General features: G+C 46.1%; 12 protein-coding genes across 12 annotated transcripts; 7 read left to right on the forward strand and 5 right to left on the reverse strand.

The window, feature by feature from the left end:
• The first annotated feature begins 282 nt into the window (after window positions 1-282).
• C8R40DRAFT_1112964 (uncharacterized protein) lies at window positions 283-2789 on the forward strand. The gene is made up of 3 exons (XM_046228434.1): window positions 283-375; window positions 432-604; window positions 664-2789. Exons 1-3 carry the CDS (start codon window positions 333-335, stop codon window positions 2566-2568), a joined length of 2121 nt encoding a protein of 706 aa, XP_046084743.1. The 5' UTR covers window positions 283-332; the 3' UTR covers window positions 2569-2789.
• C8R40DRAFT_1112967 (uncharacterized protein) lies at window positions 2790-4385 on the reverse strand. Its single transcript, XM_046228435.1, has 6 exons — window positions 4069-4385; window positions 3738-4020; window positions 3534-3678; window positions 3463-3469; window positions 3378-3410; window positions 2790-3305 (listed from the first exon to the last, which is right to left on the reverse strand). Exons 1-6 carry the CDS (start codon window positions 4109-4111, stop codon window positions 2893-2895), a joined length of 924 nt encoding a protein of 307 aa, XP_046084744.1. The 5' UTR covers window positions 4112-4385; the 3' UTR covers window positions 2790-2892.
• Window positions 4386-6381, forward strand: C8R40DRAFT_1112968 (uncharacterized protein). The gene is made up of 6 exons (XM_046228436.1): window positions 4386-4437; window positions 4490-4618; window positions 4677-4830; window positions 4885-5707; window positions 5759-5851; window positions 5918-6381. Exons 2-6 carry the CDS (start codon window positions 4576-4578, stop codon window positions 6128-6130), a joined length of 1326 nt encoding a protein of 441 aa, XP_046084745.1. The 5' UTR covers window positions 4386-4437; window positions 4490-4575; the 3' UTR covers window positions 6131-6381.
• A 3-nt stretch (window positions 6382-6384) lies between these two features.
• On the forward strand, window positions 6385-8565 carry C8R40DRAFT_1112970 (cytochrome P450). The gene is made up of 9 exons (XM_046228437.1): window positions 6385-6708; window positions 6774-6802; window positions 6868-7083; window positions 7133-7750; window positions 7805-7915; window positions 7975-8126; window positions 8185-8196; window positions 8263-8343; window positions 8416-8565. The coding sequence occupies exons 1-9, from the start codon at window positions 6513-6515 to the stop codon at window positions 8507-8509; spliced, it is 1509 nt and encodes a 502-aa protein (XP_046084746.1). The 5' UTR covers window positions 6385-6512; the 3' UTR covers window positions 8510-8565.
• A 6-nt stretch (window positions 8566-8571) lies between these two features.
• C8R40DRAFT_1112976 (uncharacterized protein) lies at window positions 8572-9981 on the reverse strand (the record flags this gene model as incomplete). The annotated part of the gene is made up of 10 exons (XM_046228438.1): window positions 8572-8710; window positions 8802-8844; window positions 8908-8946; window positions 8975-9000; window positions 9099-9147; window positions 9176-9343; window positions 9395-9523; window positions 9578-9708; window positions 9791-9879; window positions 9926-9981. Coding segments are annotated over 10 exons (822 nt in total), but the record flags the coding sequence as incomplete, so codon positions are not given.
• Window positions 9982-10805: 824 nt separating this feature from the next.
• C8R40DRAFT_1112985 (uncharacterized protein) lies at window positions 10806-12311 on the forward strand. The gene is made up of 10 exons (XM_046228439.1): window positions 10806-11044; window positions 11115-11274; window positions 11353-11421; window positions 11500-11530; window positions 11584-11635; window positions 11701-11754; window positions 11819-11835; window positions 11894-11925; window positions 11975-12159; window positions 12225-12311. Exons 1-9 carry the CDS (start codon window positions 10922-10924, stop codon window positions 12085-12087), a joined length of 651 nt encoding a protein of 216 aa, XP_046084748.1. The 5' UTR covers window positions 10806-10921; the 3' UTR covers window positions 12088-12159; window positions 12225-12311.
• A 99-nt stretch (window positions 12312-12410) lies between these two features.
• On the reverse strand, window positions 12411-13421 carry C8R40DRAFT_1049786 (Peroxidase, family 2-domain-containing protein; the record flags this gene model as incomplete). The annotated part of the gene is made up of 5 exons (XM_046224587.1): window positions 12411-12612; window positions 12667-12954; window positions 13003-13105; window positions 13157-13230; window positions 13282-13421. 5 exons carry the CDS (start codon window positions 13419-13421, stop codon window positions 12411-12413), a joined length of 807 nt encoding a protein of 268 aa, XP_046084749.1.
• Window positions 13422-15288: 1867 nt separating this feature from the next.
• Window positions 15289-15785, reverse strand: C8R40DRAFT_999799 (uncharacterized protein; the record flags this gene model as incomplete). The annotated part of the gene is made up of 2 exons (XM_046236813.1): window positions 15289-15445; window positions 15496-15785. Coding segments are annotated over 2 exons (447 nt in total), but the record flags the coding sequence as incomplete, so codon positions are not given.
• Window positions 15786-16222: 437 nt separating this feature from the next.
• On the forward strand, window positions 16223-18165 carry C8R40DRAFT_1149595 (phosphatidylinositol-glycan biosynthesis class S protein-domain-containing protein). Its single transcript, XM_046229533.1, has 4 exons — window positions 16223-16616; window positions 16675-16914; window positions 16965-17141; window positions 17190-18165. The coding sequence occupies exons 1-4, from the start codon at window positions 16307-16309 to the stop codon at window positions 17975-17977; spliced, it is 1515 nt and encodes a 504-aa protein (XP_046084751.1). The 5' UTR covers window positions 16223-16306; the 3' UTR covers window positions 17978-18165.
• A 107-nt stretch (window positions 18166-18272) lies between these two features.
• C8R40DRAFT_1049286 (major facilitator superfamily domain-containing protein) lies at window positions 18273-21159 on the reverse strand (the record flags this gene model as incomplete). Its single annotated transcript, XM_046224554.1, has 20 exons — window positions 18273-18326; window positions 18379-18574; window positions 18628-18715; window positions 18775-18843; window positions 18917-19169; window positions 19224-19239; window positions 19307-19366; window positions 19419-19449; window positions 19506-19597; window positions 19702-19752; window positions 19819-19844; window positions 19931-19995; window positions 20067-20121; window positions 20217-20310; window positions 20385-20417; window positions 20470-20519; window positions 20581-20656; window positions 20717-20770; window positions 20893-20946; window positions 21014-21159. The coding sequence occupies 20 exons, from the start codon at window positions 21157-21159 to the stop codon at window positions 18273-18275; spliced, it is 1563 nt and encodes a 520-aa protein (XP_046084752.1).
• Window positions 21160-21756: 597 nt separating this feature from the next.
• Window positions 21757-24362, forward strand: C8R40DRAFT_1113005 (Pre-mRNA cleavage complex II protein Clp1-domain-containing protein). The gene is made up of 10 exons (XM_046228440.1): window positions 21757-21788; window positions 21910-22307; window positions 22354-22467; window positions 22538-22846; window positions 22905-23151; window positions 23239-23352; window positions 23428-23528; window positions 23596-23794; window positions 23843-24044; window positions 24116-24362. The coding sequence occupies exons 2-10, from the start codon at window positions 22215-22217 to the stop codon at window positions 24219-24221; spliced, it is 1485 nt and encodes a 494-aa protein (XP_046084753.1). The 5' UTR covers window positions 21757-21788; window positions 21910-22214; the 3' UTR covers window positions 24222-24362.
• C8R40DRAFT_1238413 (uncharacterized protein) lies at window positions 24363-27709 on the forward strand. The gene is made up of 8 exons (XM_046233458.1): window positions 24363-24649; window positions 24700-24789; window positions 24837-25034; window positions 25084-25887; window positions 25944-26192; window positions 26252-26710; window positions 26774-27231; window positions 27306-27709. Exons 1-8 carry the CDS (start codon window positions 24473-24475, stop codon window positions 27526-27528), a joined length of 2658 nt encoding a protein of 885 aa, XP_046084754.1. The 5' UTR covers window positions 24363-24472; the 3' UTR covers window positions 27529-27709.
• Window positions 27710-27782: the final 73 nt, after the last annotated feature.

The following is a 27782-nucleotide window of genomic DNA, read 5'->3' on the forward strand; positions in this document are numbered from 1 at the left end:
CCGAAGATCTGGCGCGCAGAGAAGACTTTGCGCAGCATAGAAATCAAAGATCAGCTTAAGCCTATTGGCTATTTGACACATGAAGGACCTACATGCGCAGTACTTCGAAACCCGAAGAAAACTGCTTTTTTTAGTTTGATGAGGTTTGATGTGTGTCCAAAACACGGTGGGGGGTTACGAGTAGCCTGAGTCCTTTTAGGACACAGATGAATATCATCCTGTAAACTTGTAAACAAGGTGGTGTGAAAAACGCTGGTTGAGAGGAGAGTGTGGAACTGTTTATTTATCATTACATAATAGCACTAAGTCACGCTCCCTTCCTTCACTCGATCATGGCCTCTCCGAACCAGGCTGAGGCCTTGAACAACACAGAAGGTGTATTTAATAATCAGAAACAAAGTACCTCATATCCACTGAACATCTGACCATAGCTTTACAGACCCTGCTTCAATCTTTTGGCCCAGATGCTGCGCAAAACGTCTCCCAGGAAGCCTTACAACGGCTTTCCGATAAACTATCTGAGCTGATGGGAGCAGATGTTGTCAGAGATGCTTTCGCCTACAATGATCAAGACGGACAACCAGTCCCTACTGGTAGCGAGACGGTACTCTATATTATTCATTGTCGATGCTCTCAATATACTGATAGTTTTCGTTTCTGTAGCTCCTTAACGAAGAAGGACTTCCAATAATTGATATCACTGAGCCCGAAGTTGCTCATGTTCGGTCCCAAATCCAGCCTAGCTCTAGCTCAAGCGATCCCAGTGATTCACCCATTACCACGGAAGCTCCTCCATTGATCGATCTGTCAACCCTCTCGCCTGCCGAGCGTGACCTTCGAAAACGAGAACGAGAACGGATACTTGATTTACTTGAAGCAGAGGAGGTGTTAGAACAACGCAGCGAGCGAGAGAAAGAGGCGCAGGAGCGCAGAGAAGCGCTTGATAGAAAACGCGATGATGGAAAGACTGAGAGGCAGAGGTTGCTTGAATTGAAAGAAACTCATCAAAAGATGGGCAAGGCCTTGTTACGCAGCGTAATATCCAAGGATGATGACACGAAGAAAGCAGAAATTCAGCCCTCATCCTTTTCTCCTGCTTCGTCTTCTGCGGTCAAGGAGACAGCAGCCACTCCGAACATCAAGAAAAAAAGTGTTAGCTTTGCCTCCGAAGACCCCACAAAAGTCGAACCCTCTGAGCCTAGCTCTAAAACCTCCACAGATATTGCAGATTGGGGAGACGTTTCCAAAGGCCGCTTGCGTCCGAATCCCAAACCTCTTGTTGCTGATGTTTATACTCGGCAAAGTGAGCAGCTCATGAAGCTCCAAGTCGTCGAAAGGGCACCGGGCGATCATAGCACCTCTTTTCAAAGCCATCCACTCGCCGAAAATAAGCAACCTTCCACCTCGAAAATCCAGATCCTCGATTCATCTGCTGGCGATTCTGACGACGAATCAGACATGGACTCTAATACTCTTTCGGACGATGACAATGTCCCCCAGAATTCCGATACAGAACATTCAGACGCTGAGTCGGGCAGTTTGGATCTAGATGAGGAAACCGATTGGGACTTTGCTCAACACCAGCGCGAGATCGCCCTGGAATATCATCAGAAACGAGGAAAAATCGGAAAAGAGACGGCAGCCGCATTGACTTCACACACTCATGAACCGTATGAAGATCCTTCATTCCCAGAGCTTGCCTCGAATAAACCCAAGTCGTCCTCGTCCATGTCTCAATTTCGAGCGAATCGCCTTGCTTCTTCGTACGCCGTTGCAAACACAGACGCGACGTCTTCCGTTCCCTCACCTCTCGGCTCTTCTACTCTGCCTACTCTACTCCCCGCCGGTGCTGCACAGACTCTGCAGCATGCTGTACGTCTAGGCAAGCTAGATGAACAGAAACGTCTGGTCGGAGGAGACGCCGGAGACAGCGGGAGTGAGCCAGACGATGAAGTTGCGAGGGAGATTCTCGAACTTCTTCAAAAAGGCGAAGTATACAATCTAGGTCCGAATGGTGAAGACATCTACGTTGTCCCTCCGAATACTATTACCAGTGGTAGTGGGGACTCAACGAAACAGTCAACTAGAGCACAACCTTCACGATCTGACCCACTTCCTCCTTTCACTCCGCCGATCGAACCTTTGCCACAGAAACCCAAAACTTCCAGATTCAAACTCGCAAAAACTCAAAGTGATCGTCTGCCCAGTCCAAGTACGTCTGTGGATTTGTCGGGTTCCAGTACTCCTGTATCGAACGCTCGTCGGTCCTCTCCAAAGTTGGCTATGGAATCATCCGTAGTCGAACGTGCTGTTCCTCAACTTAGTACTTCGAAACGATCTGAATCTCCGAGCGCTGATTATACGAATGTTCCCAAACCTCCGATATTCAATTCCATGGTCATTGAATCACCTTCTTTTCCTCGCAGTGCAGAATCTCAAAGGAGACCAGAGCGACCACCAACGATAATGTCTTCGCATGTCGTAGAATCGTCCTCACGGCGAAATGACAATCCAACGATGGATGAAGTTCCAAAGCGAGTTTCGCGATTCAGGGCAGAGAGAATGTAGTTCATTTAGGTAGGTTGCCAATGCCCTTTCGTGCTCACATTGGATACTCTTCCCCAATCTGGACAAATGTGTGGAAGAGGGTGGCTGATACCTTCTATGAACACGCACCACTGGAAATCAAACACACAAGCCTATCGGCGTTCTTGCGTGAAATATCACTCGCCAGGTGTTTCGGAAATCATCCTTTTGATTCTTGACAGCGTTGGAAATTGTAATGTGGTATCCCCCAGTGCTTTTGATGTATCTCTGTAGCCAACATGTCTATGTACTTGCTAAATACCAACATATCCACGTACGCTTTCCTCATTTATATTCTCCCGTATCTCATGAAAACCACATCTTTGTTCCACCAACTGTCTCATAATCTAATTCACTCCCGATAACATCACCCCACTCCTCCAACACACTTTTCATCATGTCCGTTTTCTCTTTGATCGCCTGTCCCGCGTTCGAGCCTAGGGGCAAATATCTGGGGAACTTTCTCCCTTTAGCCTTCCCTTCTCCTCTTACTACATCGACAACTAGTTCAATAGCCTTGACGGGATCCCCGGGTTGATTCCCGTGCAGGCTTCCTGCACCAGCGAGAGCCTTCTCACGCAAGATATCGTACTCGGGGATAAGCTTGTCGTTGTGGTACGGGTAGGTTAGCATGTTTTCAGTTCGGAAACTGGAGGGTTGGACGATGAGCACACGAATGGAGAAAAAAGCCAGCTCAGTTGCAAGAGTCTCCGCATACGCTATCGATGGAGTAAACATGTGAAATTATGTTAGTGGAGATGGAATGTTATATGACTCTAGCAAAACTTTACCAGTGAAAGCTGCTTTTGAAGATGCATAAGGTCCTTCGTGAGTGTGTAAGCCTTGAAATTCCGCAGCAAACGGCTACGAACTCACCAGTTGCCTAAATGCAAAGCAAAATCCAATAGCATCGACTAGTTCAGAGGAGGAAGATTCAATTTACTCACTGGCAGTTCAGGTCTCCAACTACTCCTGCTTCCGAGTACTACAATGGTGCCCGACTTTCTGGCACGCATAGACGGAAGTACAGCGTTCGTGACGTCGACGTGCCCGAACATGTTGATCTGGAACTGGCGGGCAAATAATCGGGCGCTGAAGAAGCAAAACAGGGTCAATGTTCATTACATATGCATTGAAGCAGAGACACGTACTCCGCTTCCTCGATGAGGCTCTTCATCCCGACCCCCCCATTGTTAACCAAAACATCGATCCGGCCCCAGGTATTCAGCGCTTCTTTAACGACGCCTTCAAGCTTCGCTGTGGTCCATTCTAGATCTAATTCAAGAATCTTGAGATTATTGGCATCAAGGCCTTGCTCAGAGACTTCTGTCGCCAGATTCTCGATAGTGGACAGGTTCCGGGCAGTAGCAATTATTTTGTCTCCCCTGCGAAGGATGGCGGGTACGAAGCGCCGTCCGAACCCGGTCGAGCATCCTAACGAAAGCTGGAGGAAGTACGTACGTCGTAGGAAAACGAGCTCACCCGTTATCATCCACACTAACTGCTGAGGAGAATCTTCACTCATTTGTTTCGGCTATTGAGGCGAGAGTGTACGTTCCGAAAAACTTGGTAGAGGGGACAATACTCGGCCTTATATGTGCCCTAACTTTTATCAGGTGCTACTGGGAGAAGGCTTCCGTGATAGATACCAATATCATTCAGACAACTGAATCGTTGATGGAAGATGCAAGACTTTTGATTCGAGATCTGTCATCCTCAGCTAACCACAGACACCGGAGGTGAAATTATTCAGTATGACTGGTAATAGATAGTGATCATTGCAGCTAAAATACGACGTTGCACGGAATTGATGGCATAGGAAGTTACAGTAACCTGGTGAAAAAACTTGGTCCTGTCTGTTTCATGAAAAAAAGTGAGTATATAGTAAGCAAAGAAGCACCCACGTGTTCGTGTCCGTCCGGCAGAGCTCCTCCTCAACTGGCCGTATATGCGTTCGTGAATGACAACGCCGTTGCGCTTCGCTTGAACATGGAATCCTATGACGACGGCATAGGTGCCAAAGCTCGCAAGAGTGAGTGTTTCATCGCTCGGCTACTTACTATCAATGCCGTTTCCTCATATTCTTCTAGGAATGAGATTAGACTTAGCTGCAACGAAACGCTTCCTTACACATGCTGGCGCCCTTCCAAAGTCCACTCTGGCCGATGAATTTCTCAATGATAACTTGCATAATACTTCCTCAAACTTAACTCCTAAAAAGGCAATTCTAGACAAGACCATACAGTGAGCGTCTTTTCTTCCAGTGCAAGTTAGATTCTGATCCCTTGACCTGAACAGGCTCATGCAAGAAATATATCGGGCCTACCTTGAACTCAAACAAATTCATAGGGCTTTAGCCCGCTGTGAACCCGGAGAATTACATGACACACTAACCTCGCTCGACGTGGTAGTAAGCGGTAGTTCAGAGAGTCAAACAGATCATACAGCTTTTGCAGGCAGCGCAGAGTCAAATGCACTCTGTGTTGAGCCCATCATACATATTGAACGCTCCGAAGAGCTTCGAGCCCAAGCTCGAGACAAGAATTTGTCTTTGAGTAAGCTTACCGAACAATTAGCTTCGATTGATCTCTGTCCTCGGTCTCTCAAGGTTCCTTCGAGTTGTTCTTCCCTTCCTCCCCAACTTCCACCTCTTCCTCTATTCCTGATGCCTCCAGACCTAACGACGTTCAAGGTTGACCCACTAATCATCAGAGTGAATGAGTTGAAGCATTGGTTAAAGGCGTTCAAAGAGTCATCGACATTCACATCAACTTCGAACAGTGATAGACCTGGAGCTGTAGCACCGCTCACGGTAGATTCTGCCTTTCTCTCTGCTACTGGACTTGCTCCTAGTTCCGGGACATTCCAATCTTCTTTATCATTAGGGCACAACTATGGTTACTCCACTCCACCTGCACAAACCGCCATAGCAGAATCTCACTACGGCCTTGTGTCCTTCGAAGATACAACCCAAAACAGATTTCCAGATTCACGAATTTGGACAACCCATGTCGCAGACAGTACGGAGGATGATAAATATAAGGTCGAAGCCATGTATGTCCAACTCAAAAGCATAGAAAACCGTATGAAAATCATCTCACTTAAACAAAACATGCTCGAGGTAAACTACATTCAGCGTGACTTAGAGCACCTTTAATCTAATTCACGACAGAACTTGTCAACCATAATTGCTGCACCTGTCGTAACCCCATTGGCTGCTCAATCTTCTCAGGCAAATCCTTTCGTCCTGACTCGGGATGCATTGGTGCGCGTTTTCAAGTCCGTATGTCCACATATGTATGACTCAACGTTGTTACGAACTTCTCGACAGGAGCTCGTCAGGCGCTTGAACGTAGAAATTAGTCGAAGTTTTACAGGAGTTCAAAATCAGGAGTCCGAAACAAAAGAGGAGTCCGACAACTCTCATTCAAGGACTTTTGACTATGAAATCAAGAAAATGCTAATCGAATCCTTGGTCAAAAACAAGTTGCACAGACTCTCCACCTTCAGGAGGCTCAAGAGCCGGGAGCAGGAATTTTATTAGTGTTTGAATTCAGAAAAGATTGCGCTCAAAACAGATAAGAAAATAGGTCAGGATCTTTGATTGGGAGTCATGAGAAGGTGCGGAAGATGCGAACGGAAAAGAAGGTCTATGTATTTGAAGTCATGTTTTATCGTTGTGTTCCCATGCGGCTTGCGCCACAGAAATTTTTGCATTGCAGAAACAGCGGAAGCCACGGAGGGAGGTCATTCGTTAGAAATGTTCTATTGCACCCATTTACAAGTCACAAGTCGTTTGTTGCTTTTTTCTATCAAACCTTGTTCAAGGATTTCGTATACTGTGTGATTAGTATGATCATGAGTGTAATGTCAAAGGCTTTATCTTCAAGCAATTTGTGTCCTCCCATCGACATTTTTTGCCCATTATGTTAATCCTTTTGACTAGCCTTATGGTTTGCGCCTACTTTGGAGCACTAGCCTTCTACAGACTTTTATTTCATCCGCTTCGTGAGTACCCTGGGCCATCGCTAGCAGCGCTCTCTGGTTGGTACGAGGCGTATTATAACATTATCAAAGGGGGAGAATTTATCGGTGAAATTGAAAGGCTTCATGTACTATATGGTGAGTCGCTTCAGCTCCCAGATCCACTGGACGACGTTGAAGATCGATGGTTTTGGACAATCTAGGTCCTGTAGTCCGAGTTGGTCCTAATACAGTTAGTTCAAGCTTACTTATAAGGATGCTAATCCCTCCATGCCTTACTCTCGCTGCCATCCGCAGCTCCACTTCTCATATAGTCAAGCCTACCATGACATATACACCCATGGTACCACATTGGTCAAAGAACCCGAATTCTATGCCGGTATTGTTGCTCATTGCCCCCAAGCCTCTTTCGGCTTCTGTGACCCACAAGAGGCAAGGAGCAGAAGAAACTTATTGCTACCATTATTCTCGCGCCGAGCAGTAGTTGCTCTGGAATATACAATTCAGAGAAAGGTGTCTTCCGATATAAATAGCTTATGATTAATGTTGAACTCGCGTCTAGATTGACCTGCTATTGGACACGTTAAAAGAGAATTACAACTCCCCGACCTCGACTGTGTCGATGGCCATCGCATACCGCGCACTTACTCTTGACATAATCACCTCCTACTGTTTCGCTGAATCAGCCAACACCCTCAGTGATCCAAAGTTCCGCCATCCCTTGCTCCTCGGAATACAAGGAACTCTGAAAACTATCACTTTCCAAAGGCACTTTCCTTTCCTCACTTCCTTTGCCAATAATGCGCCGCCGAAGCTCATTCTCTGGTTCATGCCCGCGTTCAAACCATTCGTGGATCTAAAAGTACGTTACGAAGGACAAGTGGACAAATTGATAGATGATCCCAGTGCTTTGCTCGCTGTTGAGCATGAGACAGTTTACCATCATCTTTTGGAACCGAAGGATAAACAGCAGCGACCATCGAGAACATCGCTTGTCCATGAAGCATTCACCCTCGTTGGCGCAGGAAGTGATACCGTCGGAAATGCTTGCACCATCGGGACATTCTACGCTCTGAAGTATCCGTCAATCCGGCAGAAGTTGATGGATGAGCTCTTTGAAATATGGCCCAATGCAGATAGGGCAATAAGTTACGTTACGCTTGAGAATTTGCCATATTTGGTGTGTGATACTCAGCTTTGACCCGTCCATCATTCAAATACTTTTCGTACACAGACGGCGTTCATCAAAGAAACCCTTCGGTTTTCACTCGGGGTGGTTCACCCCCTCCCTCGGGTCGTAGGTTCTGCCACCCCAGAGATAGGTGGCCTAAGACTTCCTCCGGGAGTAAGAGCGGTTCCTCCTTAAAATTCACTTTCGCTGACGGAATCCTTCATCTCGAGCAGACCATCGTGGAAATGAGTCATCTGCTCTTGCACATGAATCCCGAAGCCTTTCCCGATCCCCGCACATTTAATCCCGATAGGTGGCTACTAGAGGCAAGTACCAACAAGATGGGCCTAGATTTCGCTCCGTTCAGTAAAGGTCCTCGTATTTGGTATGACAGAACGCTTCCTATTGACGACGAATGCTGAATTATACATATATACTAATAGTTTAGGAATGAAGTACGTACCAGCGATCCCCCGATATCCTCGCTTTTCCCACTCTGATAATGATTCGTTTTCTCTCAGTTTGGCGTGGTGTGAACTGTATCTGATTTTCGGGAACATTTTTCGGAAGCTTGACCTTTCACTCCTTGTCACGGAGGACACGTACGTTGCGCGTCTGTGTTACATCGCTATCTGATCTGTGCACTGATCACTTTGTTAATCATCTTGCTGTAGAATTGAGGACTTCGGGAAAGATCATTACGACTATTTTATTCCACATTGGAAAAAGGAATATCGCGTTTTTGTGCACAAAATGCATGATTCATAGAAAGGCTCCAGGTTATCGATCAAATATGCAAACCAACTTTCTTTGTTTCTACAAAATAATATACATGCATTAGCGATTACAAAAGTAGGAAGGTGCAAACCCTTGGTGATTAACCGATGTTCATACTTTCCCCTATCTGGGACGTATCAGCTTGTCCACTTCCCGGTCGTATCGAGAAAATGACTATGAGTCCGTGCCGGGCTTCAGCAGCGATTTTGCTACCGTAAGTAGAGACAGTCAAAAAAAATCACAATCGCGAGAACAGATGAAAAGCCAAGCCTATCTTAAACACTCTTTGCGAGCTCGTTCTCCTTCTTTTCCTCTTTTGATGATTCCTTTTGATGTAAGAATTTCCAATGAGCGAGTACACCAAGAAGCAATCAGTAATGATTGGAGACGATGACGTCTTTCGAGTCCTTTGCGGACACTGGGGGATGCTTTGGTTCCAGCCACAGATGATTGAACTTTGTATAATTCCTGGTTCAGATCAACTGAGATACGGCATAAACTCAGTTCTGTTGGAAGATCAGAACTAGTCATAGTCGATGCCAGATGTGTTCTGGAATTCCGGAAGCCAATGGGCTCTGACTGAGAGTGTTAACCCAGTATGAGTTCCAAGGCAAGTCCAGTAACTGCGTCTCGAGACTTGATTTCAATCAATTGCACTTCTAGTGGATAGTATTGATTTGCGTGTATACCAAAACCTTCGATCTGGCTTAAAGGGATGGATTGGTATTCGGATGAAGCCACGTTTTCAGGAGTGTAGTCCTCTAAGTACATGCGAAAGGCGCCAATGTCGACTTTGCCTGCGGTCATGGTGCGATTTGGATCAACCTACAGACCTATTTATGTGGAAAGCCTGGGGAATAAGGAGACGAGACGTACGACCACAGCAACAAACGGATCTGTATGCTTCTGATCGTTCAACCGAGTGCTGACGTCTATACCAGATAGCCAACGGCCATTGCCAGGGTGAGAATGATACCAGTCAACTAGATCCTCCGGTCTTCCAGCCTGTAAACGAATGTTGAATCAGGATCGATGGAGATAACGAGGTGAACCACGCACACTTTGGCTACATTGATGATATGCCACCATATACTCTGTTGTCTCTGCACCGGCATTTACACGCGTCTCCGTTCCCCGAACAGGTAGCGCGAAGGAGTCTAGAATGACCAGCGACGTTCCAACGACCTTTCCTTGTAACATGCCCCATGATTTCGTATGGAACACCTGAACGGTGCATAACCTATACCATAATCAATTGAAATGGTTAGCTACTCAGTTTTTTTGAGATGACGGAGCTGCATCTACCGACCATCTTTATTAGAGCGACAGCTGATATTTTGCATGAGCTAAAATAATGAGGGCTGTAAACGCTCATCAGATATCCAGCCCCGAAGTTGTGATCTTGACTCTGAGTCTTTGCTCCATAGTGACTTCATCTTTTTGTCAGCCTCCGGGTCCAATTTATCTTGATGCTGAATGTCTTCAACGCGGGAGCGCCCATGGTAGAAATCAGGCATCGATTGCCCAAATAAAAACGTGACCAGTCTCTCATACTTACGGATCCTAAGGTTTCCTATTCTCAAGCGCTTTTAACCCTTCTCAACCTGTTCTTGTCAATCGGACAGTCGCAAAATGTTCGCGGCTATCCCGGGGTCAAGATTATCCAGATAGATAGATAGATAGATAGAGCATTCTCAACACCATTGTTGAGTGCGTGAGTGTACTATCCTTTATTATCCTGTGTTATCTTCTTAGGCAGTTGCTCTTCCTGCTGCGCAGAATGCCCGAGGCCGATAATACGTGTGCTGTATCCTCGGTAAGCCGGTGCACTACGTTTAGTTTTTGGACCGTCTCGAGTTTCCTTAGGTTTCCCCCCAACGACTCAATATAATGATACGCATTCATATCTCCTTTGCTGAAAAAGTCAAAATCTTCCTGCTCTAATGCAGCACGGAGGTAATTAGTATTCGCGAAAACCAACGACGGGATCCGATCGAGGACTCTGGAGAAAATGACTCGGATTGGGATGAGTACCTCAAGAATGACATGCACGTCATTCAACAGTTTCATGAATGCGATGTATTAGCTTAGATCAGCCAAAGAGATATGGATGCTGATAGCTGTTGATACAGGCCAGATTTTGGATGATGCATGTTCAGCACAAATCGAATGTTCCGACGCATCTCGTATCGACATCGCCATCAATTATGAGCGAGAAACATTTAAAAGATACACTAACATGGATATGATTTAGGTTATTTCCACCCCCCACGCGCAGGTCGCTGTTGTATTTTTGCTGAACCATTTACTGTGAGTGAACCGCCCCCCTTTAATTATCCTACTTCAGTCCATCGTCAAAATTTAGAGTTGGTCCGTCATTTCGATCCCGCTTCCAACTTGAAGATGTTGTTCCAAAACTTCCTTCATTCCTTCATGAGGGTATTCCTGTGCTTGTGCTTGCCTTTGGCTACCTCCACTGTCAAGGCGATACCAACTGGTTCTCTGTTGAAAAACCAAAAGGAATTGGTAAGATATCAGTGCAGTCATTGTGTCAGTAATTATATTCAATGTCTACTTGATGGTCTTCCGTTACTAGAGCTCTCGTGCCCATAGTGTTCATGACGAAGCCAAAAGACCAAGTTCTTTCAAGTCATCCTCCCAGCCAATCACTTTGTACTTGCCTACAACTGCGCCCAATGCCGAAAACCTCGTGAATAAGGGAGGAAATTTGAAAGAAGTATATCAAGAACCCTTTGGTAAGCGCATCTGTACTACTATCAGGTCTATCGTCACGGTGTCGAACGTGGGTGACACTGGGTGTGAATGTAAAATAGGAAACTACAGGCGTCTCTTCACGACACTCCCTGAACTGGATGAAAAGTCTGGAGACTATGCTGTAGTTGGTAAGCAATTTTTTAAGCCTTCTGCCAGTGGTCAGACAAGTCGTTGAATGACCCACTGATACTTTTCTTCGACTACAGAGTTTTTACTTTCACCGGCAAAAGGTATACGGTAGGTCCGGCATCAAGAAAATTACACAAGATTTGCAAACATACGTCATTCAGTATAGTAGATGCCAGAAAAAAGAGCTTTTTGAACGCATTTGGCTGGCCCAAGGTGAGTTGTGGTCATGAATCCGCATACAGCTATCAATTTGAGTAAATGGAACTTTCGACATGCAGTTCTTGCAGGATGTGACAAAGGGCCGGCTTCCAGGTGTAATTCCTGGTTCGAAGGTCGGCAATCGCCGTGGTCGTTCAGCAATACACTGGTGCTAACTGTCTTGTTGTGTGTATCTAGCCTGATGTCTATTTTGCGTATGTTTACCACACTGTCTGTGACCTCCTTCTTATCCTCACACCACTTGGAACACAGGGGTTCAGTCGCTTTACTGTACGGTGATAAAGGTGAGTAAATGATAAACTAAAATGTACTACTTATTTCTATCGTTCACAGTTGCTGAGCCACCTGTATTGACTTATGTCACTCACGAAACGGGAAAAACATTCAAAGAGGCATGGGTGAAACTACAAAACGGGAAACAGAAAAGGAAGAAGACAAAAGAATAGTTCATCTCTACAATTTGCGTTCTCCTTCTTCCGAGGACCCTGGGATGCATTTGCCCAAGTTTTCTTCCATCTGTTGAGTCATTACCATTCGCTTTTCCTTCCCTGCCAGTGCTTAATTCAAGTGATGCTCCTTTCAGGCCCTGAGCCTTAGAGTTATGGGCATCATCCTTTCTGGATCGGGCTCTGTATTTTGCTATCGTAGGTCAAACATTATGATTCAGTCAATATCTGCGAATGCACATAATTCAATATATTGTTCTCGATACTACCGTTGAGCTTGCACTATTCTCGCACAAGGATTCATGGGACATGAATACAGTGACTCAACCCTGTACAATGGTAACGTCGCCTTCTGGTTGAAGTCTAATCCAAGGACAGATAACTTCGCCAGACGGAGCCCAATTCGTTGCATCTTCGATTGCTTCCAAGACTCCATCCAAGGTATCGTCGTCAATTGGCGTCTCAGACGGCTTCCAACCTTCCTCCAAAGGAAGGCGTTCCTCCCGGAATAATATTTGCACGAAGCTGAACATGATTAGTACATAGGTCGTAAATGGAGAATTAAATTCTTGTGCTTACTTCTTCGGTGCAACCCCGGTAGTCACGTTGCCCATAACGCTGAGGTAGAAGGCGGATTCAATGGCTCGCACGGAGAAATCCTTTAACGTATTGATGAGATCTGGGTTAACAATCTTGTCTTCAGCCAAGCGCTGTTCCAAAACCTGTGCGGCCGAAGTAGTATTGTAATAATCCACGCCCGGGTTGGAGTTTGCAAGGGTAGTGAAGACTGTCTCGTTGAAGTGAATGTTGTCACCAAGAGCATAGTCATTTCTGGACAAAGAGGCGTCGTGCTCGAGAGTGCCATGGCTATTCTGAGTTAAGAGATGTCAACGAATGACCAATACATCTACTCACAGTGCAAGGTCGCTCAAACTGAAACTATCTTCCGCATCAGTAGTCAAAAGACCAAGCTTTGCGGCAGTACGCAATATGTTGATAGGCCGGAAGTTGAATCCATCTACGATAGTTCAAACACAGTGTCAGCAGCATCGTGAATTTAGGTAGGTACCATTGATTGCATTGAGAACCACAGGAGTGGTGATATTGCTTCCATTCCTAGGTAGAAACCCATGGTTGGCCAGGCTGTCAAGGGGAGGTCAGCCAAGGACAAGGAAAAAAAATCTCGAGATATACGTGTTCAATCCGGGACATGGCCCTCTGGAGTCGGTTGCCGTTGGGGCTTGCCATTGATGAGCACTCCAATCGATGCTATCATCACAATTGACTCCGATAGAGACCGCAAGAGTAATAAAAAAGGCGACAGTGATCTTCATGATTGAGAGCTTGGGTGGTAGAAGACTGGTTACTTGAGATTCACTGGCCTCATGCTAATGTTTTTATACTCTATCAATGAAGATTCGAGAATCCAGTGAGTAATCGGCCCCTTCGCTGCGCAGTGCGGGGGCAGCTGCCCGCTAAAGGAAAGAGAAGATGTAATGTGTTGGGTCCTGGGGAGAATGAAACACTTGCACGGCAGTGAACTTTGCTGCGCTGATACAACACCTTGTAAGTCCAGGAGTTCACTGGCCTGTCATTCGTCCCGATATGAACGTTCCTCAGTAAGCCGGCCGGAGACCATTGGGTGTATGCTACCAGTGATTGCTGTCAATGTTGATTCTATGACAGTACCAATGCTAAAATCCAATATTATCATTCGCATCTTTACCCAAGAAAGACAGCCGTAAAGCTCCGAATACTTTTCCTTTTGTTGAAGATTCGAAGCGATTTGAAGACGGACGGGGACCTTGTGGAATCTATTTCTTTACACAGTTCAACGTTCACCTGTATCCTGTATCAAAGACCGAGGAAAACAAGATGTGTAACAGAATCCATACTATTTTGAGTAAATAATTGATGTCAGCGTTGTTCTCGGCAGTCGCTCAAGACATGGGTTTTGTTGGGTTGCGCTTACAGTCTGATTCATCAGGGTTACTCCAAGCTACGCAGGACATAGATGAATATCATCTTGTAAATTCGCAAATAACTGATCGGGTTGGGGCACCGGAAGGCATAAAACTGAAATTGCTGGGCTCCCTGCCATTAGTAAGTAGCTGTTGAGGGCTGTGAAAGCAGCGACCATTAACGGGTGAGCCTACCGCGATGGCATGATTCCATCTACTTATTATGAAAACGCTGCGCGCATAGAAACACTGACATGTGTTCGAGAAGACATAATGCACATGCTCTCGTTTCTTTTTTTTCCGATGAAAAGTCGTTTCGAGTTCGTAAGTAACCATCAAGCCCTGAACAAAGTGTACGTACGTACAGGTAAAATTTCAACCTCCTTGACCTTGAGAGGAACGGGCAAGGAAGAGCAGCAAGAGAGATATCCTGCGGTCATATCCGAGTCTACGATGGCTTAACAGCTTTGGCTTGCATTTTCTTTTCCAAGTTCAAACGGTTACAGTAGCAAGACCACCTGAGATTTCAATTATTACATAGCTTTTATATATCCAAGGTAGGTATGAGGGCAGCTGACGTGGTAGTAGGTGGTATGAAGTCTGTATAACATGGCCTATAAAGCGGTCTACCGGCCGGCAAACACTAATGGAGTCTGACCTAGAGAAGATGTATCTAAGCCTGAGTGGTGGACAGTAAACCGAAAACCGTCCCTCTATGAGGGCGAACCTTTAGTGAGGTTTCTTCTTCCAGTGGGCTTGGTCTCCAAGCTAGGTGGACAGGAGTTTGAACCCACCATTTCACCGTGATACTCTTTCCCTGTATTCCCACCACACTTCACCGATCATCAACTTCTTCCTGTCGACATCTAGGACGTTTCCGCTACCGGCGCGCCCACCTGGGCAGTAGGCAGCTGCAGGGAAGGAATGTTTTTTACTATGCACCCAAGTTGGCCTCTGATTCCCTCAATCACTGACACGCAGCATGGCTTGCTATCATATTGCAACACTAAAGATTTCCAATAATTGTCTGTGTTATGGAGAAAAGGAGACGAAAGGAGCGACTGGTGAAGCGTCAGTGGCACCAATGTAGCGCCCCAACGCACTTTGTCGGTCCTCTCGTAGCAATTGTGAGGATGAGAATTGGCAATTGTCAATATAGCTTCTTTCATCCAATGTGCTCGATAGAGACTCTAGAATCGGACGGCTTAGTAGACGATTGATTACGCTTTAAGCAGCTTCTTACCCAAGGTTTATACAGGTGTGCAGGCAACAAATCTGCAAGTTCAGAAAGAGGCAGATAGGGAACAAGGATCGGGGCGAGCTCTTTTACGAGTTCACGGTGGTCATATTTTGCGGCAAATCTGAGAATTTCTCTGGGATGTTGTCGCATGAAACTCCTATTAATTTGTTACTACATGGAACAACCGCAAGACTTCAATAAACACACCTCAAGTGGAGTTCGCATATATGGATCAGGGCAAAGATTTCGTACTTCTCTGCCGTTTCCGCGAGCTCAATCAATGGGTCAATTTTCATATTATCCAGAGATGGAAATCGTTGGGGGTACATAAACTGAAATAGAACTTCGAGAGTTTCGCCTGACTCTGAAAGTCGAACGATTTCATTTGGGTTTGTTTCAGTATCTGCTGGAGGAAAACCTCCTGAGAGAAATTCAAGATTCTTCTTGTGAAGGCGAAATTCAACATTATCGCAGGATCGAATGACAACATCGGCATCAGCTGCATTAACTGTTCATGAGATACACCGAGGTTAGAGTTGAACGAGCACGAAAGGTCTGACACTCACAAATTTCACTTTGTCGAATGGGTTGCACGTCTTTTGCGCCGGTAGAGTTTTCTGCCGCATCCGCCATGATAGCCAACTATCGGAATGGTCGGACTAGTACGTTTGGGAAGAGAGGAAAGATAGAGGGGTTTGTAACCGATTCATTGATACCCAAGTTGCTTCGTGATTGCCTCGTGGAGAGCATCTCTTGCATCAGCGTTCAAACTACTCTAGCTGTAATTTGGAGCTTGACCGCTAATTTCGATTATAGCACGGTCCGCAGCTGACAATTCTTTGCGTAGTTTGTATGCCTGCCTTCACTGAATCAAGGGTGATTTACGCCTAAATCAACCCCTTGAAGGTGTTATCGCGGGAAACTGACAAAACCTAAATTATTCTATCGGGCGCTTATTTCGTGTAGCGGTACGGACCGTTGCGACGTCGAACATCTATCTCTTCATTTCAAGTCCATCATGGACGCTGAAAGTCGATTTCGAAACCCTTCTACCCTTTTTTCCCAATCTGACCCTATCAGGCGATACATTATAGCTTCGTACTGGGTCCTTGTTGCTCTGGCACTACCCTTATGGTGGACAACAACTAGTATCGAACGACTTCCTCTGCCAACGTCCGAAGTTCTTGCGCAAGCCCAGAAGAAACTGGAAATTCCACTGGAAATATGCCTAGATTCTGCTTTCTCGAACCAAGTCTCCTCTATACAAGACTCATTGCACCACGCATCACCATATCTTGACGTTCAGATGAACAATGGTCAAGACTGCAGTATGTGCTTTTTGTGTATACCTATACTCGTTGAGGTGAACTGATGTTCGGACTCGAGGTCAGTTCTGTGGTTACGCTATTCTTCCCGGAGAGCGACCATCTGTTGAGGATCGAAGATTGTATTATCCACCTCACGCTGAAAACCTGGCTGCTACCCTTACTTCGCTATTTGCTCCCAAAATTGACCATCGTGCGGCTCAATATTCACCTCGGTATCGTCTATCTTTCACGCTTTTGAATGAAGATGGCTCTGCAGGTCAAGTGATCACGAGCTGGGATATCCAACAGGCTTTTGCTCGTGAGTCAAAGAAATGAAATTGCGACAACTGCTGCTGATGAGTTCTACAGAACACATTTACCCAATTACATCTGCTCTAGGCATTCTGCACAATTTCACTGTCGAGTCTCAAGTTCAATTTCATGCCCCCCTCGCTTTTGAGCCCCGGTCCATTTCTAATGGGACTGCTTTTGTACTTACCCCCGAAGATCTAACGGTTTTCATAAATTCTGCTGAATGGACGCTATGTGTGTAATCTAATTGTTCAAAGATGTCAGCTAACATTCCATCCTTAGCATCTAGTTCATCTAATGATCCGGTCCTTCACTTCGTGCTTTTCGTGCCATCTCCCGCGCGTCGACCTCTCATAATACTAAATCCAGATGGAACCCCATCTAGTTCTAGTGCATTCCTCATCCCTCAATGGGGTGGCATCGTCATTCTCAACCTTCCTACGCCACCACCCACCACACTAGAGCTCACCTTTCGGGACCTACGAACTCCGTTCTCGTCATTCTCCCGCCAATTACTAACTCTCCTTGGGTTCCCGCGTTTACCTTCATCCCTATCGTCTTCCCTATCTTCCTCGAAAACTGTGTCCTCGTGGCAAATTGACACTCTTCTCCGCCAGCGCACGCACGAGAACGTCATGCGGAGCCACGACACTCTCCGTAGCACCGTCACTCTCGTATCTCAAATCGATGGTATGCCCGTCGACGAACAAGTCCAATCTCAAGTTCAAGGTTCTCTTAAAGCACTCCACGAGCTTTTCGCTCATGCACAAAACAACCTTACCCTTAATGAAATGTTGGTACACTCGGCTCGCGCGTTGACACTTTCGAGCAAGGCGTTCTTCCACCCCGGGATGCTGGCAATGTTGTATTTCCCAGCGGAACACAAGTATGCGGTGTATACACCGTTGTTTGCTAGTGCTATGATTCCGTTGTTGGCTGCGGGGCTGAGAGAGATTGCAGCGTGGAGGAAGGAAAGGAGGGAAGCTGCTCGTGCGGCTAAGAAAGACAATGTCGCTGATGCAAACTCGAATGCCGCGGGTACGACCGCCTCTGCTATTGTCGTACATTGATTGGGGCAGCGACGAACGACCTATCAGTATGAAATCGTTGGGAATGACAACACTCTTCAAATTGCAGAGATCATCTCGAGATTTACTTCCACCATCATAATGAGGCGACAAATTTAGGTGTCGAAAGTATCCACGGTCGCGACCTGAAGGAGTTTGAGTTCAATTAAGTATTTACAGTGCTGTACCTTATAGCCTATTACTATGCGTATAAATAAAGGCATGAACAGCAAAGATCATATCAATATTAGTCTGCAAGATATCTGAACCCATAGATATCAATAATCATGGCCAAGAATCATAGCGTATACCGGAAGTCGCGATTTTGCATATCAGTCAAGTCAAGGAAAACCTAACAACACCAATTGTCAAGACTGAGCTGCAGAAAATTTTCTCCTTCGCACCTTGTCAATCTTCCTCTTAGACTGAGCAGTGCCAAGTTCTGATTCCTTTGATGGCAGGTAAACATCGTCGTAATCATCCTGGCAGGTCTCCCTGTCCCGACGAGCATTCTCCCTGGCAAGCATGGTGCGAAGAGTAAGGAGGATGAGGATAGATGCACCCATGCTGGTAGCTAAAAAATCCCAGGGGACGTGATTGCTGAGAAAATTCAAATATCCGTCGACGCTTTGGAAGAAGACTAAACTACTCACTGAGGTTGGTATTTCGATTTCCAGATGAACGGCGAGGCAAAATTACCTATCGCGTATCCGATAAGAACCAAAGCATTCGTGGTGGTTCCTACATAAAAGATGAGCGATTATGCTTGGTGTGTCATACTATAAGGACGTTTCACTTACGCTTCGTATGACCGGCTACCAGTCCAGATACCCAACCAAGGAAAATGGCAAACGGTGCGATGGAAAAAACTACGGATGGCTTTCAATCAGTCCGAGTACAAAACACTGAAGAGCGAACCTCCAAGGGCTATTGGTCACTTACTCGAAAGCCAGTACCCAAAAAGCAACCCTACCTTTAAATGAGATGGCAACAAATTAACCAACAGCGCTCCTAGAAGACCGGGGATATATATGATTACTCCGGCGTACGCTCGTCCAATGCCTTTCATTCCAGCGAGCGAAATTCCAAGCCAGATAGAGAGAATCTCCATGACTCCGTCGACGCATCCCAGGAGAGTAGTCTCTATGGGGGTGAATCCGAATTGAGCGATTATGAGCTGCCTTTGGTTTGTTAACTAGGGGCAGAAATCATTTCTGTGAGTCGTTCTAAGGATGATGAGAAGACCTACGGAATTTGGGATATTCCTGGCAGAGAGAAGAATAATCAAGGCTTAGCTGCAGAGCTATTAGACGGCCTATAATAGAGACGTACGCGATCGCAGCGAAGAGAACCATAGCCCATATTTTGGAATCCTGAAGCGTCTCAATGAACCTAAATATTGCATCGAAATCTCACTCGAAAGGTGACAGGACATCGCGCTTACTGTTCCCTCTTCCAGTGTTTGTTCTCGACGCCTTGATGGAATTCTCAGCAGTTCTTCGGATGAGCAGGACTCGATGGATATACTCACCTGTTTGATTTACTCTAATGCGCCGCACAGCAAGAGCACGCTCCTCGACCGTCAAGAACCATGCAGTCGTCGGGGAATCCGGGAACCAGAACCTGGATAAGCGGAAGTAGAAGGAAAAGATGAGAATAGAAGGAGATTAAGGGAGGCATACGGATCATATTATCCATGCTTATGCTCTTGCTGTTTCGAGACTTACCAGAAGCAAACTGAGGTCACAAGAGTTATAAGACCTGTTATAATCATCAACCTATTGAGAGTAGGACGTAGATAATGAGTATGGCCAGCTTCGACAGCGACTAGGAATGGGACATACCATTGCCAAGGTGCAAAATTATGTGTCTGAAAGGTGAGAGGTACGAAGAAAGAGGTTGATCAGTCTATTGCGTTCACATTCGGAACAGCGGTGCAAGAGCGACGATAAATACCTTGGTATGTAGAAGCCCAAAGGATACGAAGCCCAAGAAGATCACGGCGAAGCCATTCATCAAGACTAAGTATTGAAAAGGGTGAAAGAGTAAGAAACTGAAGCTTGAAAAATAAATCTTGGAATCTGACACCTACACCAATACCCGACGCGTTTGTTCTGCTCTTGACGCGTGTAAAACATAGACGTAACCTACATAAGAACGTCAAAATCGGTGTCAGCACTACCGACCGAGCTGCCAGTTTGGAGAATCCCAACGAGGAGATTCGGAAGGAGAGTACACGCACAATCATAAAACCAGGGGTAATTGCGCCTTCACAGATTCCGAGAATGAATCGCACAGCGAAGAGGCCGCCAAAGGAATGACACGCGGCGTGTGATCTGTTTTCAGAGCGAACAAGGAAATAGTGATGAGCTCCTATGGTGCGCGGGACCGAGAGGGAGATTATGCGTACAAGAGAACTACAGCCCATACAAAAATGTTGAGGCTTCAGGAGAATGAGCGGACAAACCGAAGTGCAAGATCCTGGCAAGACTCACCTCATCCATTTTCCAACAGGGAAACGCTGAAGCGCAAAATTTTGAGGATACTAGTATCAGAAATAAGATGATGGGGGATGCCTAATTCCGGAAAAAATTGCAGTGACGGACCTCAAAGGCCAAATATGTTAGGTAAAACACAGAGCTCAACCAATTGAACTGGTTCTGGTTGATGTGAGCGGTCGCTCTGTAGTAAATCCGGCGAGCGGTGAGCAGGATGACCCAAGGTAATAAAAGTGAAACACACTCGATTCCTAATACAGCTGACTGTCCCAACGTAGTTTTGTCTGCGAATGTCATCCTTTGGAACGAAAACAATACTTCAACAATCTGCAATCGGCCGTAGAGAGTATGTCGATCGCTCACAGGTACATCACTGTACAGATGAGTGGTTAACATATGCGTAGACAGTTCATGAGAAACATCTCATAAAACTCACAGCACATCAATGGCATAATGTGGAGGTCTATCTTGCGCCTGCGTCAAAAGTGTGTTAGACAAGGGGTGTCTTCTGTTGCTAGGTTTGGGGCAGATAATGGCTTACAGAAGCTTCTTCGCGACTTGCGGGTCTAACTCTCCTCCATCACCTTTACTGACCAGCTGAGCAGCAATATCAACGTCCGACTCGCTGACAACTTTAAGCGCGTGACCTTTCTTTTCGTTCGAATAGTAGCTCGTAGAGTCAGACATTATACAAAGCAACAAAGGAGAGAGGGGGGAATAAAGTTTGCCAGTGAGATTTTAGCTTGCAGAGCTTCAGCCTTGATATACTCTCTCGGATTACCGGCAGATCTTCTCTTCTAGATTCAATGTTCCCATTTAGCCCAAAAGAGAAAATCAACATCAGCTGAGTCCTACACCGCGGTGTGGAAGCAATAATAGAACCAGGCGATAGGGCCGTTCTAGTTTCGAAGTTCGACATTGATATGTTTTTTTTCGGATTCCGATGATGTCGAGATTCACATAAGAGCACGAATGTGCAGGGGAGCAAGAGGAGAACATGACAATGAAATAATAGGAATTATCATAAAACCCTATATCAAACCATAGCCAAGATCAATTGTAGCATAGCATGGAGCCTGGAAACCGACAGACTGTGTACGTTTTGCGGCGTACATGAGCTGTCGAGGGAGTTCCGTGTCACTTCCTATGCGATATTGTACGAGTCTAGCGGGATCCGAAAAGCCAATCAGTTCAAGCAAGCTGGAAGGGAAATGTGGTCCACGCTTTCATTCAGTTTCATACGCACCTATACGCACTCACTGAGTAAACTCTTCGGGTGGGGTCGTGTTATTTCAAAACATTTGGGGTGAAATTAGGTTAGTACAGTGCTTCCAAGCTTTCTAATGAGTAAACGCAAACATTACCGTTTATTCCGAAACGCGACTGGGCGAGGACGTCAATTGCAACTTGATTTTGATTTTATCATTTTGAACGTAGGTTAAGAGAATACCGTGCGAACTTTCACGTGGCACGATCTCCACCCCTGGATAGGACGATTGACTGTTTCGTCTTCGACGTCGAGCATAACAGCGAGCAACTGCCCCGACGAAGGAACTGAAACTGGGCTTTGTCGACTGATCATCTTAGCATTGATACTTTTCGCACATCACGTCTTGAGTTGCAACTCTGATCTTCGTCGATTGAGGTTTCGACAAACCTCAGTGTTACTTTCAGTGTCAATATTTCATTTTGAAGTTATCGTCCATCACATTTCCTTTCCCATTTCTTGTGACGGAAAGACAATGTTGGAAGAAAATGCGGCTAAAGAATGGGTGTTGGATGCAGAGACTGAATATCGATTTGAGCTAGATCTTGGTACTTCGATAGCTATCACAGTGAGTTTCAAGTGATCCTGCATGCATTTGACTGAAGACGAACTAGCTGATACGGGGACGAGCAGAAATCTTCGGTGCCGAGTTGGTCGAAGGAAAGCCATATTTGTTCGGCTCGGAGTGTAAAGCAGCGGTTTTCACTTGGGTTGGATGTACTATTGAGATGAGCTTTCATCTTCTTTTAAACTCTCCACACTTTGTGAACTAATTTTTCCCTCTGTTATCGGAAACACGTTACAGGTCAACCTCCCACAGAATACATCTCTGATGAAACTCCTATGTCTGCCTATGGTAACCTTCACATTGCTTTAGAGCAAATGCGCGTCAAAGCATTGGCGAACCTACACGGATCCCCTGTTCCCGAATCGGTTCACTTGGCACAATCGAAACCACAAGCCGAAATTTCCGCAGAGCCTCCTAGAGTCTTGATTCTAGGACCTGAAAATTCAGGAAAGACCAGTATATGCAAGATCCTGGTCAATTATGCCGTTCGTGCAGGTCAAGGGTGGGCGCCTATATTAGCTAATGTGGACCCAAACGAGGTAAAGGCTACATCGAGACACTATCGAGAATAGCTGACTTCATCTTGACTTCCTACAGGGTGGATGGGCGTGTCCAGGAGCTCTATCAGCAGCAGCAGTCCATGGATTTATCCCGACATGTTCTCCCGCAAATCCTCTTGGCTCCGCAGCGACTTCTGCGCCCACGACATTATCGTCCAACGCTATTCTTCCTTTAGTCTATTGGTACGGCCACGCTGAAACTAAACGGAATTTTCTATTAATGGACAGGCTTATCCGAAACCTCGGAGTCAACATCCAGGAGAAATCTGACCAGGATCCCGAAGGTATGGTGCGTTTCTCAATTATTTTCTCTTACTGTCTTACTAGGCGAAAATTTCCTAATGAACCTCACTTTTTCCTTCGGCCATCAGGTTCCGCAGCAGGCGTCATTGTTGACACTCCGTCTTCGTTTGGCTCGTCCTCGGGCACTGGAGTCAATGATCTCCGTCAAAAACTCATTCGAGCCTGTATCGACGCGTTCAAAAGTCAGTCTCGTCGTATATTCCTCTATTACTACACACAAACCGCCTTGGTGGTACTTATTGTTCTTACACATACAGTAAACATTATACTTGTTGTGGGACACGAGAAACTCAATGTCGAGATGCAGCGTGCGTATGGGTCGATGTTGACGGTTTTGAAAATACCTAAGTCTGGTGGTGTACGTGGATTCTTTTTCTCGTATTCTACGGTTCCTCATCTGTCTGTGGGTTTCATCTGATCTACAGGTAGTTGAACTCGATCATAACTATCGTGAGCGAGTACACAAGTACCAGATGCATGCCTACATGTACGGAGAGACAATGCCTTCTCCAATTGGGATCAGGGGTGGCACTCAAGGCGGAGAGACTTTAACGGATTTCACCCTTGCCCCATCTGCAAACGTCATTAGCTTTAGTGACTTGACGATTTATCGGATCGGTGCAGGTCAGTAAGACCCAATCGCCCCACACACTCTTACACTTAATTTCACAGAAACGATGGCTCCGTCTTCCGCGTTACCTGTTGGCGCCGCGCGCGTGGTTTCAGAGATACAGCCCGTGCTCGTGGACCCTCTTCAGCCAGGCTCAGGTCTCCTTAATGCCGTTCTTGCCGTTCTTGCTCCGTACCATCCAGACGAAAATGAGAGATACGACGAAGAGTTGTTGGATTTGACTGTCGTAGGGTTTATCGTGATGTAAGTTGCTTCTTCACCCCCGTATTTATAGGAATGGCTGACCTGAAATTGATGGCATGGTTAATCTTTAGAACGAAACTAGATATCCCTCACAAGAAAATGACTGTTCTTTCGCCGACTCAAGGATCTCTTGTAGGGAAGACCGCGATTGTTGGCTCGTATGAATGGCAAGATTAGTCGTCTTGCTACGTATTGTAATACTTGCGTATAAAACGTTAAACTCTCGCGGCGCGCGTATCCAGTCGCAACGGCCTAGTATTGGCCTTACATAAGAAATCCAAGGGAAAAAAATTACAATTCAAATTGATTTTTCTCATTACTCGACGGTCCCCTCTGGTGAACTCCGCTTCGATTTTTTTTTTTTGAATGACTATAATCCGCAAGTAGGGCATTTTCGCTCTCGATCTTGTACGAGCTCAGGTCGGAACATGAGCCTTGCTGCGTCAACTGCATCATCTTTTGATTGTGAAGATGTTGCAATGGAGGACAGGGCAATGGCAGGACGATTTGACTTTGAGAAGTTCCGGGGCCAAACGGAGAGCAGAGGTGGCGTCGCAGAGGGAGGGAACGGGGATCTAGTTGATTCTATACGCGGTGCTGTTTCGGTATGTGGGGTAATCAATGGCTTTAAAACACTTGTTTATTGCTTTTCAAGTCCGTCTTGGGGGATTTCAACCTTTCGCAATTTGACTTGGTATATCCACAGTCAGAGCCAGAACCAGCTACAGAAGATGCCGATGATGAGGTGAATTTCTTTCGAATTCGTTCTATGTGACATTCTAAATCGTACAGCCTGATTTCGATGATTTTGACTTGGTTTATCCTGAAACTCCTCCTGCTTCTCCTCCGCCTCTGCTAGCACCAGGCATTTCCGAGGCTCCGCTTCCTAGCGAGGAATCCGCGGAGCCTCCCGTATCCCAGCCGGAATCAATTCAAGCTCGTCTGTTAATTCGATTACCATCCAGAAAAGCGTTGCAGTCTCCAACAAAGGTAATATCTAAAAATCCGTGCACGAACCATCCTCTAAATTTCCAATCAGCAACCACCAACTAATAACCGCCCAGCCAGTCCGGAACCCGCGGTATTCACTGCTCCCTCAGCATCGCAAAACCTTTTCGTCTCCACGCCTCTTCCTCCAACAGGCACCCTTGCTGCCCATCAGCCATTACAGAAATTACAGGCTGATATTCTACCCCCACGCGTCCCGCGAATTACTTCTCTACGTCTTTGTTCCAATCCTGGATGTAATGGTGTGGTTCGTGTTGATGGTACTCGCCGCAGATGCATGGGCTGCATCATGAGGGGCTGGACTAGCGGAAATTACGTGCCACCTGCAGAGTCTGTGAAAAAAACAGCACAAGTAGCTCAGAAGAGGAAGAGCAGTAAGAGCAGTAAGAAACGTGTATCGTGGTTTGATGGTTACGGAAAAGATGAACGGGAGAGTCAGGATGCCATGGATGTTGATGAGGATGAAGAAATCCAAGTCGTGTCAACAGAAACTGATAACGACGCCCTGGGTGCTGATGTGCTCATCCGTGGATGGGACAGTGATCTCACCGAATCTGACGAGGACGATTTCAATCTCAATTCTATGCTAGCAAATGAACCAGACCTCAGCGCAGATTGTAACGCCGTTCTATCATCTGGATACTCTTCCATAAGTTGTACGATCAAGCACTGTCGGAACTTTCTTCCTCTGAATTATACTTGGAAATGCTGCCCAACGTGTCGGAAATATCGTCGGGATTATCAGAGGAAACGGTTGGGATGTGAGAAAGACAAATATCAGGGGGACCAGTCAACATTTGTTCCATCTTCAGGCTCAGCCTCAATTCCATTGAAGGTTCATTCTTCATCTCATGATGTTCAAGATCATCAACTCATTGCTTATATTTTCAGAAGGTCCAGTCAAAAAACCAATTGGGATCATACGCCTTACACGATCCCGCAGGTCTTGTCACTGTCGGAGCCCGGATATGCACCATCCGTGGCTGCAAGCACATCGTTCCCAACAAAGTTGAGTACAAGTTCAAGTTGTGCTTCCCTTGTCGGATTCGCAGTGCTCGGAGTGCCAGGATTCGGCAAGCAAGAGCGGAGCAGTCGAAAGCCATGTCAAGCTTGGTAACTGAAGTCGAAGTTCCCGTCGAGGTAATATTATCTCATTCTTGGGTTACAGTCACTCAAGCAACATGCTCTCCCAATCACAGAAAGCATTTCCTCTTGTTGACGTCCCACCACCACAAAATCCTCTCCGTGCGGCGGTGGGACGCTGTGCTAGTATGGATTGTGGACTGAAGCTTGAACCCTCAAAACTTAAATCCTTCCAAACCAAAGCCAAAAATCGTCTAAATGTTACAGATATGGAGATGCTTCCTTCATTATCATCTCCTGATCCTGGTGCGACCGGTGAATTAGGTGAGACAGAGAATGTAGAGACCAACGATAGTGAGGCACTTTGCGACCAATGTACATGGAGACGACTGCCGCCTGATGTTCGGAGAAGTAGAAAGGTAGAGGTGCATAGAAGAGTAAGGATTGTTCTTGACTGCGAGCGTGATTCCACCAAATTGCACACTGATGGCGGTGGTCCCTCGCAATTGAAGCCTTGTATACGACCGAACGTTCCGGCCATAAAGCTTCCTCAGAGACCTATACCCCCTCCGAAGGTATGTTTCTATCGCACTTTGATAAGGTTTTTGATTGATCTGGACATTTGCTCAATTTTACAGCCCCGTAATCCGACACCATACCCGGAATACCAATCCATCTCTCACCTCATATGCGATTTACAGAGTCTATTCAAATCCTTCATCCAAGCCCAAGGTTTTTACCTTGCCTTCAGCCTCACTTGTAAACAAAATTCAACAGCGTCAACGGGGCACACAAACAAACCATCCGAGCCTCCCCATGTCCTTAATTCTGAGGCTCCCTTCTCCGATACCACGTCCACCAATGCCATACATCCTTGTAATTCTTTTAATTCCTCCAAATTTTCTAATAATCCCAGTTCCTTGTCCGCCTCAAAACTCAATCCGATAATCCCGAGAACTATGTCGAAATTCGCATTTGACGGGGAATTCTCCATCGTGGCTCCCGACTTTGAATTGCTCGAGCGCAAAGACGAGGTAAACGAATTTGTGACAAGTGCGATGCACCAAATTGAAAAAGTGGCGTCGGTCAAATTTTTGTGAGTTGTTCACTGTCAACATTCGCGAGTCAAAATCTTGATTTCCATTCCTCTTTCAATTGTCTCTTGAATAGACCGAGTAGTCGTTCATGCGTAGTTGCATACGGAGGGCTCATCACCCGTTTTGCTTGTCGAGGGATGGTACCCATGATTCTTCCTCCTGGAGTCACACCAACGATGGCGGTGCCTCTTATGAGAGACATGTTTGGCGAATTAGAGGTTGTCGTGCTCCCTGTAGACTCGCATCGATGTTTTCCTGGTCAGAGGACGGTGGTCAGGTTTAGGCTTGTGGGTTGATTACCAAGTCGTAAATTAGGTAGAAGCGGCATGCAGATAATGGGGGTTGAAATTTCGTGGTGGCTGTGGGTGGTAGCGAGGAGTATGATATTCGTTAAGTTAGAAAATATCTTGTTTATATGGAACAAATCTAGTCGTGTAGCTTATATTTTTGTACTTAGTGTGTACGCAGACTCAGTCTAACACCAGAACGCTGTTTATGCTGAAAGATAATGGTAATGATGCACAGGAGCGAAGAGGACGCGTGCCGCGCG

This window comes from Lentinula edodes, assembly GCF_021015755.1.
Source record: "Lentinula edodes strain Le(Bin) 0899 ss11 chromosome Unknown C8R40scaffold_25, whole genome shotgun sequence".
NCBI lineage: Eukaryota > Fungi > Basidiomycota > Agaricomycetes > Agaricales > Omphalotaceae > Lentinula > Lentinula edodes.

Bases quoted from the DNA above. Each gene is read 5' to 3' on its own strand.
- C8R40DRAFT_1112964 (XM_046228434.1), top strand. From the start codon at position 333: ATGGCCTCTCCGAACCAGGCTGAGGCCTTGAACAACACAGAAG. The intron at 376-431 runs GTGTATTTAATA...ATCTGACCATAG, and splicing joins GGCCTTGAACAACACAGAAG to CTTTACAGACCCTGCTTCAA. The intron at 605-663 runs GTACTCTATATT...TCGTTTCTGTAG, and splicing joins TCCCTACTGGTAGCGAGACG to CTCCTTAACGAAGAAGGACT.
- C8R40DRAFT_1112967 (XM_046228435.1), bottom strand. From the start codon at position 4,111: ATGAGTGAAGATTCTCCTCAGCAGTTAGTGTGGATGATAACGG. The intron at 4,021-4,068 runs GTGAGCTCGTTT...AGCTTTCGTTAG, and splicing joins GTTAGTGTGGATGATAACGG to GATGCTCGACCGGGTTCGGA. The intron at 3,679-3,737 runs GTACGTGTCTCT...TTGCTTCTTCAG, and splicing joins AGCCTCATCGAGGAAGCGGA to CGCCCGATTATTTGCCCGCC.
- C8R40DRAFT_1112968 (XM_046228436.1), top strand. From the start codon at position 4,576: ATGGAATCCTATGACGACGGCATAGGTGCCAAAGCTCGCAAGA. The intron at 4,619-4,676 runs GTGAGTGTTTCA...ATATTCTTCTAG, and splicing joins AGGTGCCAAAGCTCGCAAGA to GAATGAGATTAGACTTAGCT. The intron at 5,852-5,917 runs GTGCGCGTTTTC...ACTTCTCGACAG, and splicing joins TCCTGACTCGGGATGCATTG to GAGCTCGTCAGGCGCTTGAA.
- C8R40DRAFT_1112970 (XM_046228437.1), top strand. From the start codon at position 6,513: ATGTTAATCCTTTTGACTAGCCTTATGGTTTGCGCCTACTTTGGAGCA. The intron at 7,084-7,132 runs GTGTCTTCCGAT...ACTCGCGTCTAG, and splicing joins AATATACAATTCAGAGAAAG to ATTGACCTGCTATTGGACAC. The intron at 8,344-8,415 runs GTACGTTGCGCG...ATCTTGCTGTAG, and splicing joins CTCCTTGTCACGGAGGACAC to AATTGAGGACTTCGGGAAAG.
- C8R40DRAFT_1112985 (XM_046228439.1), top strand. From the start codon at position 10,922: ATGTTGTTCCAAAACTTCCTTCATTCCTTCATGAGGGTATTCCTGTGC. The intron at 11,275-11,352 runs GTAAGCGCATCT...AATGTAAAATAG, and splicing joins AGTATATCAAGAACCCTTTG to GAAACTACAGGCGTCTCTTC. The intron at 11,636-11,700 runs GTGAGTTGTGGT...TTCGACATGCAG, and splicing joins ACGCATTTGGCTGGCCCAAG to TTCTTGCAGGATGTGACAAA.
- C8R40DRAFT_1149595 (XM_046229533.1), top strand. From the start codon at position 16,307: ATGGACGCTGAAAGTCGATTTCGAAACCCTTCTACCCTTTTTTCCCAA. The intron at 16,915-16,964 runs GTGAGTCAAAGA...TGAGTTCTACAG, and splicing joins TATCCAACAGGCTTTTGCTC to AACACATTTACCCAATTACA. The intron at 17,142-17,189 runs GTGTGTAATCTA...TTCCATCCTTAG, and splicing joins TTCTGCTGAATGGACGCTAT to CATCTAGTTCATCTAATGAT.
- C8R40DRAFT_1113005 (XM_046228440.1), top strand. From the start codon at position 22,215: ATGTTGGAAGAAAATGCGGCTAAAGAATGGGTGTTGGATGCAGAGACT. The intron at 22,847-22,904 runs GTAAAGGCTACA...GACTTCCTACAG, and splicing joins CTAATGTGGACCCAAACGAG to GGTGGATGGGCGTGTCCAGG. The intron at 23,152-23,238 runs GTATGGTGCGTT...TTCGGCCATCAG, and splicing joins ATCTGACCAGGATCCCGAAG to GTTCCGCAGCAGGCGTCATT.
- C8R40DRAFT_1238413 (XM_046233458.1), top strand. From the start codon at position 24,473: ATGAGCCTTGCTGCGTCAACTGCATCATCTTTTGATTGTGAAGATGTT. The intron at 25,035-25,083 runs GTAATATCTAAA...ATTTCCAATCAG, and splicing joins CGTTGCAGTCTCCAACAAAG to CAACCACCAACTAATAACCG. The intron at 25,888-25,943 runs GTTCATTCTTCA...TTATATTTTCAG, and splicing joins CAGCCTCAATTCCATTGAAG to AAGGTCCAGTCAAAAAACCA.